The 17,298-nt window shown below is 40.4% G+C and overlaps 1 protein-coding gene across 1 annotated transcript in view; it reads left to right on the forward strand.

Annotated features, from left to right (window-relative positions):
• The window catches only part of mamdc4 (MAM domain containing 4), a 47,421-nt gene extending 33,823 nt beyond the window's left edge, over positions 1 to 13,598 (forward strand). Inside the window, exons 19-28 of the mRNA XM_060936611.1 lie at positions 3,040 to 3,253; positions 3,339 to 3,476; positions 4,509 to 4,633; positions 7,249 to 7,339; positions 7,421 to 7,570; positions 7,698 to 7,823; positions 8,751 to 8,875; positions 9,022 to 9,124; positions 13,001 to 13,185; positions 13,581 to 13,598. Coding sequence (XP_060792594.1) covers positions 3,040 to 3,253; positions 3,339 to 3,476; positions 4,509 to 4,633; positions 7,249 to 7,339; positions 7,421 to 7,570; positions 7,698 to 7,823; positions 8,751 to 8,875; positions 9,022 to 9,124; positions 13,001 to 13,185; positions 13,581 to 13,598 — 1,275 coding nt within the window. The remainder of the gene's footprint in view (positions 1 to 3,039; positions 3,254 to 3,338; positions 3,477 to 4,508; positions 4,634 to 7,248; positions 7,340 to 7,420; positions 7,571 to 7,697; positions 7,824 to 8,750; positions 8,876 to 9,021; positions 9,125 to 13,000; positions 13,186 to 13,580) is intronic.
• Positions 13,599 to 17,298: the final 3,700 nt, after the last annotated feature.

A 17,298-nucleotide genomic window follows, 5' to 3' on the forward strand; every position in this document is an offset into this window, starting at 1 on the left:
GACCTTCCTCCCTCTATGGTTTCAGGAGATTGAGGTGGTATTTGAATTGCTTCTTTGCATTCGCCTGACTTCATAGTCAACTCCTCCGACTCACCATGTGACCTCAAAGGGTCCCTGCCACTTGGCGAGTAATACAGGTTACATTCACATTACAAGCCTCCTTGGTCAATTCAGATTTTTTGCTCAGATTGGATTTTCCTGTATTCCTGAGGGTTCACATTCAAGGCAAATTCAAATTACAAGTGACCTGTGTCTAACGCATCTGTCCTCCAAAATAGCATGCATGCACACACTGATGCGTTTTTGCACAAGTTATCTGCATCACCAACAATAAAAATCGGCATATTTGCTAGACAGCTCATAGTATTATATCCGACTAAATGGACATATTAGTAGCTACTGTATGCATCACATTTTGCTTGGAAGGACAGCAAACAGTTTGTCAGCTGTACATGATTATGTCGTGAAGGTGAAAAAAAAGCCTCGCTTTCACTGTTTTTACAGCTATTGTAGCTCTCCTCCATTGTTTTGCCGCTTTGCCTGTGCTACCTGATGAAGACAGCACTCAGCACACACATATAGGCAAAATGCCACATGAATTCCTATCTGATCTTTCATTCATGTCGCATGGCCATGAACTGGATACCTATCCAATTTTAGAACCATATATGAAAGTGACTCAAATCTGATTTGAAAGATCCGACTTCCTTGTCTACACAGCCCTGAAAATATCAGATCTGTGTCACATTAACACTGGAAGTCCCACCATTTTTCTGTCTACCTAGAAAAAAAATCAGATTTGAGTCACTTCAGCTTGGTAATGTGAATGTCACCCTATAGCGCGATGTGGGTAACAATGCAAACAATTTAAATAACCTCCACTTAGCATATATGGTGACCAGTGCGGGTTTCAATCCAGGCTTCTACAGGTCCTCAAACTCTACAAACCAACACCCTAACCACTAGGCTATGGCAACGCGCTAGCACTGGCAATAGAGTAGCTCAGCCCGCTTGCATGATACGAGCCAGCATGAAATGCACCTATGTAGGCTTGGTTTCCACAAAGACACACAAATAAACTGTTGCTCTCTGTCCACAGCTGATGCTTGACCACGCCCCTACTGCCACAGTCATGTTTTATTATTATTCCATAATATCCTGGTGGGATTAGTCAAAATATGTAAGATATGACATGTTAGATGGAATTTGTGTGAGTGGCAACTCTATGTATATATACATACCTGCAAACTCAGAAGGTCTGAAAAAGGTGACAAACTCCCCCCCCCCCCCCCCCCCCGACGTAAACCAAAACCCGAGCCCGCCCCCTCTCCAAAAAAAGGTGCAACATAGCTACAGGTATTGCATTGGCAACTCGCTGAAATGTAGGTACAGGCACCCTAACTCGCTCCCTCATAACATCAGGCCCCTTGGAAGCACTTTGCTCTGGGACTGGAAGGACACTGGATGTGGTCATAACAGTGCACACTTTTTGACGGTGCACCTCTGTTTGGCAGTGTGCCAAAAGAGCATGAGAGCCTTTGTTGCTGTAATTTATTTCTTTTTGGCAAAGGCTGCATTTTGAATACCCAGCTTTGTCTATCTTATGAAAAAACTGTGACAGTGGGAAGCTGCTGAACTCTCTTCACTTCAGTCTTCATCTCATCTCATTATCTCTAGCCGCTTTATCCTTCTACAGGGTCGCAGGCAAGCTGGAGCCTATCCCAGCTGACTACGGGCGAAAGGCGGGGTACACCCTGGACAAGTCGCCAGGTCATCACAGGGCTGACACATAGACAAAGACAACCATTCACACTCACATTCACACCTACGGTCAATTTAGAGTCACCAGTTAACCTAACCTGCATGTCTTTGGACTGTGGGGGAAACCGGAGCACCCGGAGGAAACCCACGCGGACACGGGGAGAACATGCAAACTCCACACAGAAAGGCCCTCGCCGGCCCCGGGGCTCGAACCCAGGACCTTCTTGCTGTGAGGCGACAGCGCTAACCACTACACCACCGTGCCGCCCTTCACTTCAGTCTTGACCTTGATTTTTAGCCAGGCCCAGCTCCACCTGCACCTCAGACCTGCATCAAGCTTTGCTACATAAACAGCGTCTTCCTCTTTAAGCTCCCTCATTCTGGAAAAGAATTGACCAAATATTATCGGCTGGGTCAGGGCTCCTTTTTGTTACCATAAACGTTTGTAAAGGCTGACTCTAACTACATCCATCCATGTTAAATGATCCGTCGGAGAAGGTGTAAAACGCCGGTGTACTAACGTTAATGTTACGTGTTCATTTTCATTCCTCATCTTGTGACAATGTCGCATTATCATCAGATAACAGTACGGATGCAGTAGAGATAGCCTTCACAAAAATTATTCGAACTGAACCGACTGGCATGAAAGGTTAACGTTAACACACAATTCACTGATGTTAGCTGACATCCTAGCTAATGTTAGCATACAAGCTGAAAAACTTTACATTATGTATAACGTTAAACATGTTGGAAATGGTTTCATGTCATGACACACACAACGTTGCTAAAGTAGGATTATCTTTGACAAACCAAGTTTAATTTACACAGCATATTACATTGTTGGCAGATAACAAGACTTACCTCAAGTCTGTCGTTAGTGTCCATAGATCTCCGAAGTCTCTGATGCAGGTCGTATGTTTACTGTCTATGGATTAGTCAGGCAAAGGTTTAGTTCGCCATGGGAAAGATGGATTGACTTGGATGTTTGTGATTGGCCAAATGAGTAGCGTGTGATTGGCCAAATGAGTAGCGTGTGATTGGCCAAATGACTCTTGTAAAGATGGCAATCCCATTTTACTGAAAGTCCCATCCACCGCTGATCCCCCTCCCCCCCAAAAAAACTCTTCAGATCTAGATGAATCACGAGAATGACATATTTTGTTTGCAAAATGGCGAATTTCGCCGAAAAGCAACTAGTTTGCAGGTATGTATATAGTATGAGTTTGTTCATTTCCTTTTCTATGTGTCCCTCACTTTCTCTCTTGTTCTCATTCACAGTTGGTGTTTGAGGCAGTGCGCACAGGTTTTGATGGACAGGTGGCTATAGATGATGTGGCATTTGTAAAAGGCCCGTGCTCTCTGCCCACTATGTGCTCATTTGAGGGTCAGCGCTGTGGCTACACTAACAATAGAGATGGTCTCTGGGTTCACCAGACCTGGGATGCGACCAGAATTGGCCCTCAGATCGACCACAGTCTCGGGACACAGATGGGTTAGAAAGAAGTTGAAATGTCACAGAAATGAACTAATGAGCTTTTGATGGTGTGGAATGACAGTGATATTTCATGTCACCTCAGGTTCCTACATGCTGGCCCACAGCGGGGCAGATGCCCTTCCCCAAGGCAGTGTGACGACTCTCATCTCTCCTGTACGCCATGGTGTGACTCACACTGAGTGCGTTTATTTCTGGTACAACATGGGGGGACATAACCCAGGTTAGACAGTATAAACACACATTCTATCCACATTCACTGGATATGAGCAATCGTGTGCTCTGATTGGCTACTCTACGACTAGGATATCAGCTCATCTACCGTGAGTAGAGAAAAACAAAATGACGGAGTACATCAAGTCAGATATATCACTTTATCAAGTATTTAAAAGAAACAGAAATAGCTAAATAAAAGAATCTTTTTTTCCCCCTCAATATCTCCTGTTCCACAATCCAGCCCAGTCGGTGGCGGTAATGGACCTTTAAGTTGGTTTGCCAACCGCCAAAAATCCCGAAAGAAGAAAACGAAAATGGCGGCCCATGTTACTGAACCAACTAAGGACAAAATAAAAATGCTACTCGAAAACAAAACCCCCCAAAATACAAAAAAAAAAGCAACAAAATATGGAATAAAAGTATTTAATGGTGAGAACGTATCTTTTTAAAAAAATTTTCAAGAATTATTATTATAGCATTTTTCACAAATTACTACTGTCATTTCACCAGTTTGTTTACATTCTAAGCAGAAATTATTTTGTCGGATGTTTTATATAAAGTTTTTAGTTATTGAATTTGCAAAAAATAAAAATAAAAATGCTCTAGTTTCACAAAATCCAGTGAATGTGGATATAAAAAAACAGTTATTCCACTCAATCTCGTCGTACATGGCTTACAGCCAACTCGGCTATCAGCGCATCCATCCATCCATCTTCTACCACTTATTCGGGTCGAGGGGGTAGCAGCCTAAGCAGAGCAGCCCAGACTTCCCTCTCCCCGGCCACCTCCACCAGCTCTTCCGGGAGAATACCAAGGCGTTCCCAGGCCAGCTGAGAGATGTAATCTCTCCAGTGGGTCCTGGGTCTACCCCAGGGTCTCCTCCTGGTGGGGCATGCCCAGAAAACCTCCGTTGGGAGGCGTCCAGGGGGCATCCTACTATCAGCGCATATATGACTCAATTTCGCGGAATAACTGTTAAATATTTCATATTTTCTAATTTTACAGCAATAAAGAACCTGATCTAATATATATCACACAGGTACTCTAAGGTTGTATGTAAAGCCTGCTGATGGGGACAGAATCCTGCTGTTCTCCAACAGTCTGAATCAGGGACCTGTCTGGCGTCTTGGCATGGGCAATGTTAGCTGGCATGGAGTCTGGCAGGTAATTCTCTCATTATCAATACCCACAAGTCCTTTGAAGTTGGCATGGAAAAAAATATTTTCATGCTCACACAAACAAATAAAAATGACAAAATAGAGGGGCCCTGATTTCAGAAGTAAAAACATATGCCAAAGAAATCCAAGTTAAATTCGTCAAAGGGTCAATAATTTATACTGTCTCTTTAGTTGCTAACGAGTTGTTTACATTTGGCTGGTTTACTGTACCACAAGTACATTAAACAGCTGTTATATTTTTCTCCTCTTTTAAATCTTCAATCTAAGCAGCTTTGTCTTCTGGCTATCCGAACACATCAAGAATTATAAAGTATATATCATGTGAAATATTTAAAAGACTTAAATATCTCGTAAGAACAGGTCTTCATACAGTGCGTATTTCAACTAAGTGGATTAAAAAAAAAAACATGTCATCATAAAATCTTTCTATGAAGAGATGTTTGTTTAGAATTTCGGAAGGAGTCCCGAGCATCAGCTTTGTAAGAGTTTGAGTCAATACTGTAAATAAGTTTTTAGACACTGGAAATTATTTAAGACAGTACACTTGACAGTTTCTCAGTTACATGACAAGCTGCATTTTTGTCTTATGAACTTTAAGAGAGAAAAAAGTGAGGGAAGAACTTTTATTGCTGCTATAATGTGACCTATAACTGATACTAACTTGTGGACATCACACAACATTAAATGTAACTATAAACAGATAAAAAATAATCGTTGGTCCATTGCTGAGGTATAAGAGACATACACTTCAGAATGCACTGCACAGTTTCTGGAAAATAATCAGATTTGAGGTGGTAAAAGTAACTTCCCTTCCACCCCATTAGAACTGTGGACCCTGTCATGTTTTATTCCTTACTTAAAGCATGTTGTAATCAGTGTTTCTAATGAGCCAAGTGTGTATATAGTGCCTTGCAAAAGTATTCATACCCCTTGAACTTTTTCACATTTTTCCACCTTACAACCACAAACTTAAAAGTTTTTTATTGAGATTTTATGTGATAGACCAACACAGAGTAGCACATAATTGTGAAGTGAAACGAAAATGATAAATGGTCTTTAAAATTTTAAACAAATAAAAATCTGAAAAATGTGGTGTGCATTAGTATTCAGCCCCCTGTACTCTGATACCTCTAAGTACAATCCAGTGCAATCAATTGCCTTCAGAAGTAATCTAATTAGTTAATAGAGTCCTACTGTGTGTAATTTACTCTCAGCATAAATGCACTTGTTCTGTGAAGGCCTCAGTGGTTTGTTAGAGAACACTGAAGAACAAACAGCATCATGAAGACCAAAGAACTCACCAGACAGGTCAGGGATAAAGTTCTGGAGAAGTTTAAAGCAGGGTTAGGTTATAAAAAAATATCCCAAGCTCTGAACATCTCAAGAAGCACTGTTCAATCCATCATTCAAAAATGGAAAAAGTATGGCACAACTGCAAACTACCAAGACATGGCCGTCCACCTAAACTGACAGAGCGAGCAAGGAGAGCACTGGTCAGAGAAGCAGCCAAGAGGCCCATGATCACTCTGGAGGAGCCGCAGAAATCCACAGCTCAGGTGGGAGAATCTGTGCACAGGACAACTATAAGTCGTACACTCCACAAATCTGGCCTTTTTGGAAGAGTGGCAAGAAGAAAGCCATTGTTGAAAGACAGGCATAAGAAGTCCCGTTTGCAGTTTGCCAGAAGCCATGTAGGGGACACAGCAAACATGTGGAAGAAGGTGCTTTGGTCAGATGAGACCAAAGTTGAACTTTTTGGCCTAAATGCAAAGTGCTATGTGTGGTGGAAAACTAACACTGCTCATCACCCTGCACACACCATCCCCACTGTGAAACATGGTGGTGGCAGCATCATGCTATGGGGATGCTTTTCTTCAGCAGGGACAGGGAAGCTGGTCAGAGTTGATGGGAAGATGGATGGAGCTAAATACAGGGCAATCCTGGAAGAAAACCTGTTGGAGGCTGCAAAAGACTTGAGACTGGGAAGGAGATTCACCTTCCAGCAAGACAATGACCCTAAACATACAGCCAGAGCTACAATGGAATAGTTTAGATCAAAGAATATTCATGTGTTAGAATGGCCCAGTCAAAGTCCAGACCTAAATCCCATTGAGCATCTGTGCCAAGACTTGAAAATTGCTGTTCGCAGATGCTCTCCATCCAATCTGGCTGAGTTTGAGCTATTTTGCAAAGACGAATGGGCAAAAATTTCAGTGTCTAGATGTGCAAAGCTGGTAGAGACATACCACAAAAGACTTGTAGCTGTAATTGCAGCAAAAGGTGGCTCTACAAAGTATTGACGCAGGGGGGCTGAATACTAATGCACACCACATTTTTCAGATTTTTATTTGTTTAAAATTTTGAAGACCATTTATCATTTTCGTTTCACTTCACAATTATGTGATACTCTGTGTTGGTCTATCACATAAAATCTCAATAAAAAAACTTTTAAGTTCGTGGTTGTAAGGTGGAAAAATGTGAAAAAGTTCAAGGGGTATGAATACTTTTGCAAGGCACTGTGTGTGTGTGTGTATATATATATATATATATATATATATATATATATATATATATATATATATATATATATTTGTCCATCAGTTGCAGTTTGAGGTGGAGGGAGGTGGAGGAAAAGACGCTTATTTTGCTATTGATGACATCAGCTTCTCAACTCACAGCTGTCCCACAGCAGGTTTGTTGAAATGAATGAATGATAAACAGTAGCCTTTAAGATGTTTTTCCTTTTTTTTAAAAATCTGGATTCATTTTTCAGAAAAAGTATGTGATCTGGAGCAAGGTCTGTGTGGATGGAGCAACACTCAGAGCCACTATCTGGATCACTTAGATTGGGAGCTAAGCAACCTGCTGTCTGAAACACACTACCCCACCCCACCATACGACCACACACTGCAAAATGAAAAAGGTTTTTATATTTTTATGTCTGATGTTGCCTCACAACATGCATCATCCAAGCCATCTTGTAAGTTTTTGTCACAAGTATATTTTACCGCTGTCGTCATTTTTACCAACATTTTTGGCTTAACTTACAGGTCACTTCCTTTTCCTTCCACACACACCACGGGATTCTGCGACCCGTAATGCCTGGCTGCTGAGTCCCCATCTTCCTCCCACCAAAGGCACCTGCCTGTACTTTTGGGTTTATCAGCCCATTGCCCGTAAGCCCATTTCTGAATTCTAATTTCTCAGACTGATCAGAGCTAATTAAATTTTAATCATATAATAACCTAGTAGTAATTATCTTCTTCTACTCATTCACTATTTCTCATTTGAAGGTTATGATATGCTGTAAAACTGCATCAAATATTTAAATATTGGCTGGCTTTTTTTCGTTGTATGTCACAGATATATTCCATTCAGCTAGCATGATATTGAATGAGTCGAAGATGAGTTCAGTATTATGCTAACTGAATGGAATATATCTTATATACCATGAAAAAAAAGCCAGCCAATATTATTATTATTATTATTATTATTATTATTATTATTATTATTATTATTATTATATACATATTCCTTTAGGGTGTTCAACATGCCTTTCTCTTTCAAAATTCTCTCAAAATCTTCTGTATTTAATGAAGCAAACCTGGTGGCCATATTTGTTAAACTGTCACAGTTGTTTGCTAGCACAGAAGTTTTACATCTCCGTGTCTCTTTTCCAGTTTTTCGATGTCCGTTGGTATGTTTTTCTCTTGTAAATATGCATGAAGAATATCTAATGAAGTTTTGGTAGCCTTTTGAATGTTCAGTGCGTCTTTCTCTTTCCTGGTGAACAAAGAAATCCTTTTGCGCATGCGCAGCAAAAAAACTCTCATTGGATCTTCGCAATCAGCTCTGATGTGTGACGTCATGTTGTCTTAAAAACCATGCAATATCGTAAATCATATCCAGCACTCATTCTTCATTGGGTAGAGTGGCGAATACACATAGGATAAGCGATATGCTAACAATATTGCATGCTATCAAACCAAATAAAACCTGCTAGAAGGGAATAGAATACATGTTTTTATTCCATCAAAAAAGTGCCCTGTATGTATAATAATCATTGATCATATTGTTTTGGCTGGCCGCCTTGTTCTCTGTAGAAGATAGCAGGTTGATGGTGTGGACCTACTCCAATGGGCCCAAAACTGAGCTTTTTAGCCTTACTGGGGCTGGAGGAACATGGACGCATTTCAAATTAAATGTCACTTCAGAGACTGAGTACCAAGTGAGTTTTTAAATCCTTGTAGTAAGATGCTTAGATGATACTAACATTGTGTGTCTGTCTAAAATGCCTGCATGTATGATGTAATTTGTGTGTGTGTGTGTGTGTGTGTGTGTGTGTGTGTGTGTGTGTGTGTGTGTGTGTAATAGATTGTGTTTGAGGGTCTTAAAGGAGCAAAGGGTGTTCTTGCTTTGGATGATTTTGGCTACACTGTTGGAGTCAACTGTGTTGGAGAACAGACAGACCAGCTAAGTAAGTGTCCGGCTTTATTATTTACACTATATGGCTAAAGGTTTGGGGACACCTGACCAGCGCATTTATATATGGTTCTTCCCCAAACTTCCTCCACAAAGTTGGAAGCACAGTTGTATAAGACGTCTCTGCATGCTGTAAAATTAAAATTTCCCTTCATTGGAACTAAGTGGCCCAAACCTGTTCCAGCAGAACAATGGGTTCAAAGCGAGGTCCATGAAGACATGGTTTGCCAGTGTTGGAGAGGAACGACTCACGTGGCCTGCAGAGAGCCCTGAAATCAACCCCACTGATCCCCAACAACTTTGGGATGGATTTAAAATGCCATTTTAGCCCCAGGCTCTCTCACTCAACATCAGGGTCTGAATTCACGAATGCTCTTGTGGCTAAATGTGCAAATCCCCACAGCCATGCCCTAAAATCTAGTGGAAATTATTTCCAAAAAAGTGGAGGTTATTAAATAGCAAAGAGGGGACTAAATCTGGAATGAGAATGAGACAAGCACATATACAGTGTCTTGCAAAAGTATTCATCCCCCTTGGTGTTTGTCCTGTTTTGTCGCATTACAAACTGGAACTAGACAATTTCCCTGCGGGAAATCGCGAGAGTGATGCAGTGCATGTAGCCACGCCTCTAGGCGAAAGGGCCACCCAAAAGGCAGCATGAGATATGAGGTAAGGTGAAAGGAACACCCAAAAGGCAGCATGAGATAAGAGGCAAAAGTCATTGTCCCTAGGTATAGCACCCTCTAGCGACCAACTTGTCCCAATGTTTTTGTGGGCCTCTGTGGAGGGGTGAGGCATAGTGCCACCAAGTTTCGTAAAGGTACGCCAAAGGGCGGCCGAGATATGAGCACACTTCCTGTTTTGCGTCTGCGCAGCCAATTTTGATTGGCAGCCACGGCCAAATGCTTATGAAACCCTAAACACCGGGCAAGTGTCTTGTGCAGCTTAGTCCCAAGAAGCCATGTACCAAGTTTGGGAGAAATTGGTGAAAAATTGAGGGAGGAGAAGGAGCATGATTGATTTGCACAAAACTCAAAATGGCGGGAAAACTTCCAGGGTTGAAAATGACATCATAGGGTGCGCTGGACTCGTCAAGGGCCAAGGATTCCAGGGATACCAAGTGTTTGAAAATCGGACCAACGATTCAAAAGTTACAAACAGAAATGAACCAGCGACTTAGAGCTGCCGGCGCAATTTTGATTGGCCGCCATGGCCCCACGCTTACGAAATTCTGAACACCGGGTAAGTGTCTTGTGCAGCTTAGTCCAAAGGTGCCATCAACCAAGTTTGGGAGAAATGGGTCAAACATTGAGGGAGGAGAAGCATTTTAAGTGATTTTCACAAAATGCAAAATTGCAGGAAAACTTTCCGAGGTTGAAAATTTTGTCAGAGGGTGCGCTGGATTCGTCTTGGCCCAAGGAGTCCAGGGATACCAAGTTTTCAAAAATCGGTCCAACGGTTCAAAAGTTACAAGCAGAAACGCACCGGCGACCTGCACCCTCGAGTTTGAGCTGTTGGTGGTGCTTGAGAGTTTAAGGCGGAGACTTGAAACTTGCTGAGACGAACGTTGAGTGTGTGAAGAAACAGTGTGCAAAATTTCACGACGTTAAGGGGTTGTTATGGAGACGCAGAAGGGGGGCGTGTGTAGTTTTCCAAAAACTCCATAGAAATGAATGGGAAATTTACCTGAGACTTTGAGCCGTTGGTGGCGCTAGAGAGTTTCACAGAATAATGTGCAAAGCAACAGCACACCGAGTCCGATCGAGCCGCACGTTTTGATGTATTGCTTGCCCGTGTGCGATGAACGGTCACCGAGTTACACGCAATCCAAATTTGCAAGGAAAGGTGAATAAGAATAAAATCAAAATGGCGGGAAAACTATGCGGGCGGAAAATGACGTCATAGGGTGCGCTGGATTCGTCTTGGCCCAAGGATTCCAGGGATATCAAGTTTTCGAAAAGTTACAAGCAGAAATGTACCTGAGACTTGAGCCGTTGGTGGCGCTAGAGAGTTTGACAGAATAACGGGCAAAGTAATAGCACACCGAGTCCGACCGAGCCGCACGTTTTGGTATATAGCTTGAGTTATTCGCAATCAAAATTGGTACGGAAGATGAATAATAATAATAATAAAAATAAGAAACACATAGTAGAACAATAGTGATGCGTGCTCTACACTGCATCATTAATTAAAATGGATTTTCGGAGGGTTAGCACCATTTGATTTACACAACATGCTACAACTTTAAAGGTGCAAATTGTTTTATTGTGACACAAACAATAATTAAGAGGGAAAAAAAACCCCAGAAATCTGGAGTGTGCATAGGTATTCACCCCCTTTCATATGAAACTCCTAAATAAGAGCTAGTCCAACCAATTCACTTCATAAGTCACATAATTAGTTGATTAAGATCCACCTGTGTGCAATTAAAATGTGACATGATCTGTCACATGATGTCTGTATAAATCAACCTGTTCTGGAAGGACCCTGACCCTACAACACTCCTAAGCAAGCAACATGAAAACCAAAGAGCACTCCAAACAGGTCAGAGACAAAGTTGTGAAGAAGTATAGATCAGGGTTGGGTTCTAAAAAATATCCCAAACTTTGAATATCCCACGGAGCACCATTAAATCCATTATAGCAAAATGGAAAGAATATGGCACCACTACAAACCTGACATGAGAAGGCCACCCACCAAAACTCACAGCACAGGCAAGGAGGGCATTAATCAGAGATACAACAAAAACACCAAATATAACACTGAAGGAGCTGCAAAGATCCACAGTGGAGATGGGAGTATCTGTCCATCGGACCACTTTAAACTGTACACCCTACAGAGTGGGGCTTTATGGAACAGTGGCCAGAAAAAAGTAATTGCTAAAGAAATCACATTTGGAGTTTGCCCAACAGCATGTGGCAGACTCCCTAAACACATGGAAGAAGATTCTCTGGTCTAATGAGACTAAAATTGATTTTTTTGGCCATCATGGGAAATGCCATGTGTGGCGCAAACCCAACAGCCTGAGAACACCATTCCTACAGTGAAGCATGGTGGTGGCAGCATCATGCTGTGGGGATGTTTTTCATCTGCAGGGACAGGAAAGCTGGTCAGGACTGAAGGAAAGATGGATGGCACTAAATACAGGGCAATTGTGGAGGAAAACCTGTTTGAGTTGGCCAGAGGTTTGAGACTGGGATGAAGGTTCATGCTCCAGCAGGATAATGACCCTAAACATACTGCTAAAGCTACACTGGAGTGGTTTAAAGGGAAACATTTAAATGTCTTGGAATGGCCTAGTCAAAGCCCAGACCTCAATCCAATTGAGAATCTGTGACACAACTTGAAGATTGCTGGACACCAACGCAACCCATCTAACTTGAAGGAGTTGGAGCAGTTTTGCCTTGAGGAATGGGCAAAAATCCCAGTGGCTAGATGTGCTAAGCTAATAGAGGTATACCCCAAGAGACTTGCAGCTGTAATTGCAGCAAAAGGTGGCTCTACAAAGTATTGACTTTGGGGGGTGAATACCTATGCACACTCCAGATTCCTGTTTTTTCATCTTAATTATTGTTTGTGTCATAATAAAACAACAATTTTCACCTTGAAAGCTGTAGGCATGTTGTGTAAATCAAATGGTGCTAACCCTCCAAAAATCCATTTTAATTCCAGCTTGTAATGCGACAAAACAGGACAAACACCAAGGGGGATGAATACTTTTGCAAGACACTGTAAGTGTAATGATGAAGTGTCTATAAACCTTTGGCCATACACGTCAGACTTGCACAATGAGAACAGGTTCAGCAATAAGTGTTCATGGTAACAGCAAACGTCTCTTTCATCCTTCAAATCAATACTTTTTGCCCTTCAGCTTCAACATCGCCTAACAGCACAGGAGTGATCGCTGCCTGTGTGGTCATAGCCATTCTGCTGATGGTGGCACTAGCTGTTTTACTGTTCTACTACCTGAGGATGCGTAAGCATGCCAAATCTCAAACACAGGACTCGAGTGGGAATGTGGCTGATCCAGGCTATACAAATGAACTATATGAACCAGTAAGTACTTATTCATTAACAGGCCTACGTTTTCTGTGACATTTGAGACAGAGAACATCATATGAGAGTGAATCCTGTGTATGTGATATACTGATATAATAATGTATGGCAAGCTAGTTAACTTGTTAAATGTAGAAGAAATAAACTCTCTACAATCATGAAGAACTTCATGTTCGCCCGCTCAACAAAAATCAGCACTGATGAGACACTTTTATTAAAAGAAAAATGTGAATATACAGTACTTGGTGTATTAATAACCCTATATTCACCCCAACAGCATCCTGTTGTTTTACATTCCATTGACAGCCAGGTAATTAATCAGTTTTTATGTGCGCTCTGGAGTTAAAGAATAACATGACTGGATCTCTAACAGATGTGACACGTCTCTTTTACAGGAGCGGGAGGTGGCATAAGATTGGCATTGCGATTGCACAACTTGCTGAAGGGACTTTGTGCAAATCATATGATGTCACAGCAGAAGAACTGCTTGTATCATTGCATACACACATCCATAAAACATATGGGAGACTGTTATGTTAGTTCTATTATATGTTTTAAATTCTGATTACACTCGAGTGAAAATCTGAAATTCAGATTACAAGTTAACATAAATGCACTTGTCCTAATGCATTATCACTTCTATGGTAACAACGTACACAGTGATTTGTATTGCAGATGCTCCACATGAACTGATTTAAAAAAAAAAGTGTGCAGTTCTTGAAACTTTTACTAAATATTGATGGAAGGAGTCTCTAGTGTCAGAGGTAAAGCTGTTCTTTTAAGTTTTCTAAGATGTGAAAGTGTGCAAGATGGAGGCCTTTGCGGTTTCTCTGTAACATGACAAGCTGCATTTTTTTACACGTATTAAAGCTAGGCTTGGTAATTTTGGAGAAACCACCATGAGTGAGCTAGATTCTGAAGGTATCCAACCAGAAAACCCCATCCCCTCCCTTCAGCCCTCCCTCCAAAACCTTTCCTCCAAAACACTTTGCGCACTGCCTGATTACTGCTGGAGTATGAGTCCACGAGAGAGAGCACAGTGACGGATTGTATTTGATGTCAAAAGTCAAAAGGGAATAAAAAGTCGAATTTGATTCTGGAGATAAGTTATTTTATGTTATTTAGAAATCCTTTTTAACAGATCTGTAACATGTAACTTGCTGTCAATCCACTGGTGTGTGTGGGGGGGGATCATATTTACACAATTTTTAGAATGATCCTAAATGTAGTTTACGAACCAAAATGTGTCTGGTGTCTCAAATTTGCTTTTTTAGTTTTGCTTGGAGATAAGAAGCTAATTCTACACTGAAAAAAATGAATTGTAAGATTTACTTCAAAAAATCCTTGTAACAATTTGCCCTCGCATTTTTAAAGTAAATTTTACTGCTGTAATATCAAGTAAAACTTGATTTTCAACACAAGAAGATAAACTTCATCTCTTTGCGCCACCATGTAGTGTTCTTTATATTATATGGACAAATCCACCCAAAAAATGCAAGTTAATCAAAAGATTTTTAATTTTGAACCGGTTCACCATTTTGACAATGCGCGTCCAGTCAGCGGGAAAACACTGGGAGTGACGTCATCGAAGTGAAGGTATCGGAAAATATGTCACTCAGATCTGTGATGTATTTCATATGAAAAATGCATGTTTTACAACACTAGAACATAAACTTCATGTCTTCAAGCCAACGTGTGATTTTCTTTTTATTACATTCACAAACAAAAATTACCTAAATTTATCAAAATGATTCACTGATTTCCTCACGATTTACATATAGAGATTTATGTCACGGTTTTGGTTCTCCATGTCCCAGATGTAGCTTGTACGAAAACTACGAGTGGTGTATTTCCCAGTAAAATACTCGTGTGTGTGTGTGTGTGTGTATGTATGTATGTATATATATATATATATATACACACACAGTGGTGCTTGAAAGTTTGTGAACCCTTTAGAATTTTCTCTATTTTCACACAAGTCCTAAAAGTAGACAGAGAACCCAGTTAAACAAATGAGACAAAAAATATGATACTTGGTCATTTATTTATTGAGGAAAATGATCCAATATTACATATCTGAGTGGCAAAAGTATGTGAACCTCTAGGATTAGCAGTTAATTTGAAGGTGAAATTATTAGAGTCAGGTGTTTTCAATCAATGGGATGACAATCAGGTGTGAGTGGGCACCCTGTTTTATTTAAAGAACAGGGATCTATCAAAGTCTGACCTTCACAACACGTTTGTGGAAGTGTATCATGGCACAAGCAAAGGAGATTTCTGTGGACCTCAGAAAAAGCGTTGTTGATGCTCATCAGGCTGGAAAAGGTTATAAAACCATCTTTAAAGAGTTTGGACTCCACCAATCCACAGTCAGACAGATTGTGTACAAATGGAGCAAATTCAAGACCATTGTTACCCTCCCCAGGAGTGGTCGACCAACAAAGATCACTCCAAGAGCAAGGCGTGTAATAGTCAGCAATGTCACAAAGGACCCCAGGGTAACTTCTAAGCAATTGAAGGCCTCTCTCACATTGGCTAATGTTAAATGTTCATGAGTCCACCATCAGGAAAACACTGAACAACAACGGTGTGCATGGCAGGGTTGCAAAGAGAAAGCCGCTGCTCTCCAAAAAGAACATTGCTGCTTGTCTGCAGTTTGCTAAAGATCACGTGGACAAGCCAGAAGGCTATTGGAAAAATGTTTTGTGGACGGATGAGACCAAAATAGAACTTTTTGGTTTAAATGAGAAGCGTTATGTTTGGAGAAAGGAAAACACTGCATTCCAGCATAAGAACCTTATCCCATGGGCAATTCCATGTAAATGTCAACCTCACCATGCAAGAATAAAGCAACATGTAATACATCAAAACCACTCCCAGAGATATCACCTAGGCCTGTATTAAGATGTGAATAAGTTGAACAGATGTGAATAAGTTGAACCAATTTGTCACAAGAATTGTTCCCTTCGCCTTAATATGTCAGTCTTTATTTCTTATAATGTAAAACCCAAGCTAAAATCAACTTTGATCATGTACAATTCTATATTATTGCCACAAGCCACAGAAATGTATGCTAAAATCCACAAAACAGCAAAACAATAGCCATCCTAAATATTATTTAAGAACTTTGATAGTTTTAGCTGATATTTAGAGAGTTTTTCAAAGGGTTATAGTGGTTAAATTGCTGATTTTCTAAACGTATGCCATGTCTATTTCAGACGCGTCACATCCATAACGGAATTTCGTCACATCCATAACGCTGACTTTTCCTTCCGAAACTCTGCATGAAATACAAAATATTTTAAACAAAGATTTTTTAATATTCACCTTGGACCCCTCTATCAAATGGATATCTCCATTTCGACATTAGGTTTACAATTTCACAGAGTTTGATAAAAATGTACAGTCACCCAAGAAAAGTGATACTTTTTCTGTCACATCCATAACGCATCTTTTATTGGCATTTTCTGGCATGCCCTAGATGTACTATGGGAATTGTTCTTGTTCTATCACTTCTCCAGTATGGTACAGCCTTAAAATATGCAACACCTGTTTAAATACTGGGAGACAATAAAACATGCACTGGGTCATTTGTTGCCATTTTGAGTTCAAGTGTCATGTCCATAACGCTGGAATTGCTCAGTTGACACATTTTCTTAAAAAAAAGTTATTTCCTACACAATGTCTACAGAAATAGAAGTTTAAAATGTTCAACTAAATCATAAATCAAGTAAATTGTGAAGAAAAACGTACATTTTTTTTTTTTTTGCAGCTGGTTTGTTTTACTTCAGACTTTTTGGGGCCTCTGCTCTGCTCTTTTTCCACAGGTGCTGTGGAAAATTTCAGAAAATTTTCTGGAATTTTCCAGAAATTTATTACAAAAAGCTGACTTTTTTTTTTTTACCTTATTACAGAAAGCTGACTTAGCCAAACAATTTATCTCTCACAGTGTGTGTTAGCATTTTTTTTTTGTCAGCATGCTAAGACTGGCTATCAAGTAGTTGACACATTTTCTTAAAAAAAAAAGTTATTTCCTACACAATGTCTACAGAAATAGAAGTTTAAAATGTTAAACTAAATAATAAATCAAGTAAATTGTGAAGAAAAACGTAC

Source organism: Neoarius graeffei, chromosome 12 (assembly GCF_027579695.1).
Source record: "Neoarius graeffei isolate fNeoGra1 chromosome 12, fNeoGra1.pri, whole genome shotgun sequence".
Taxonomy (NCBI): Eukaryota; Metazoa; Chordata; class Actinopteri; order Siluriformes; family Ariidae; genus Neoarius; species Neoarius graeffei.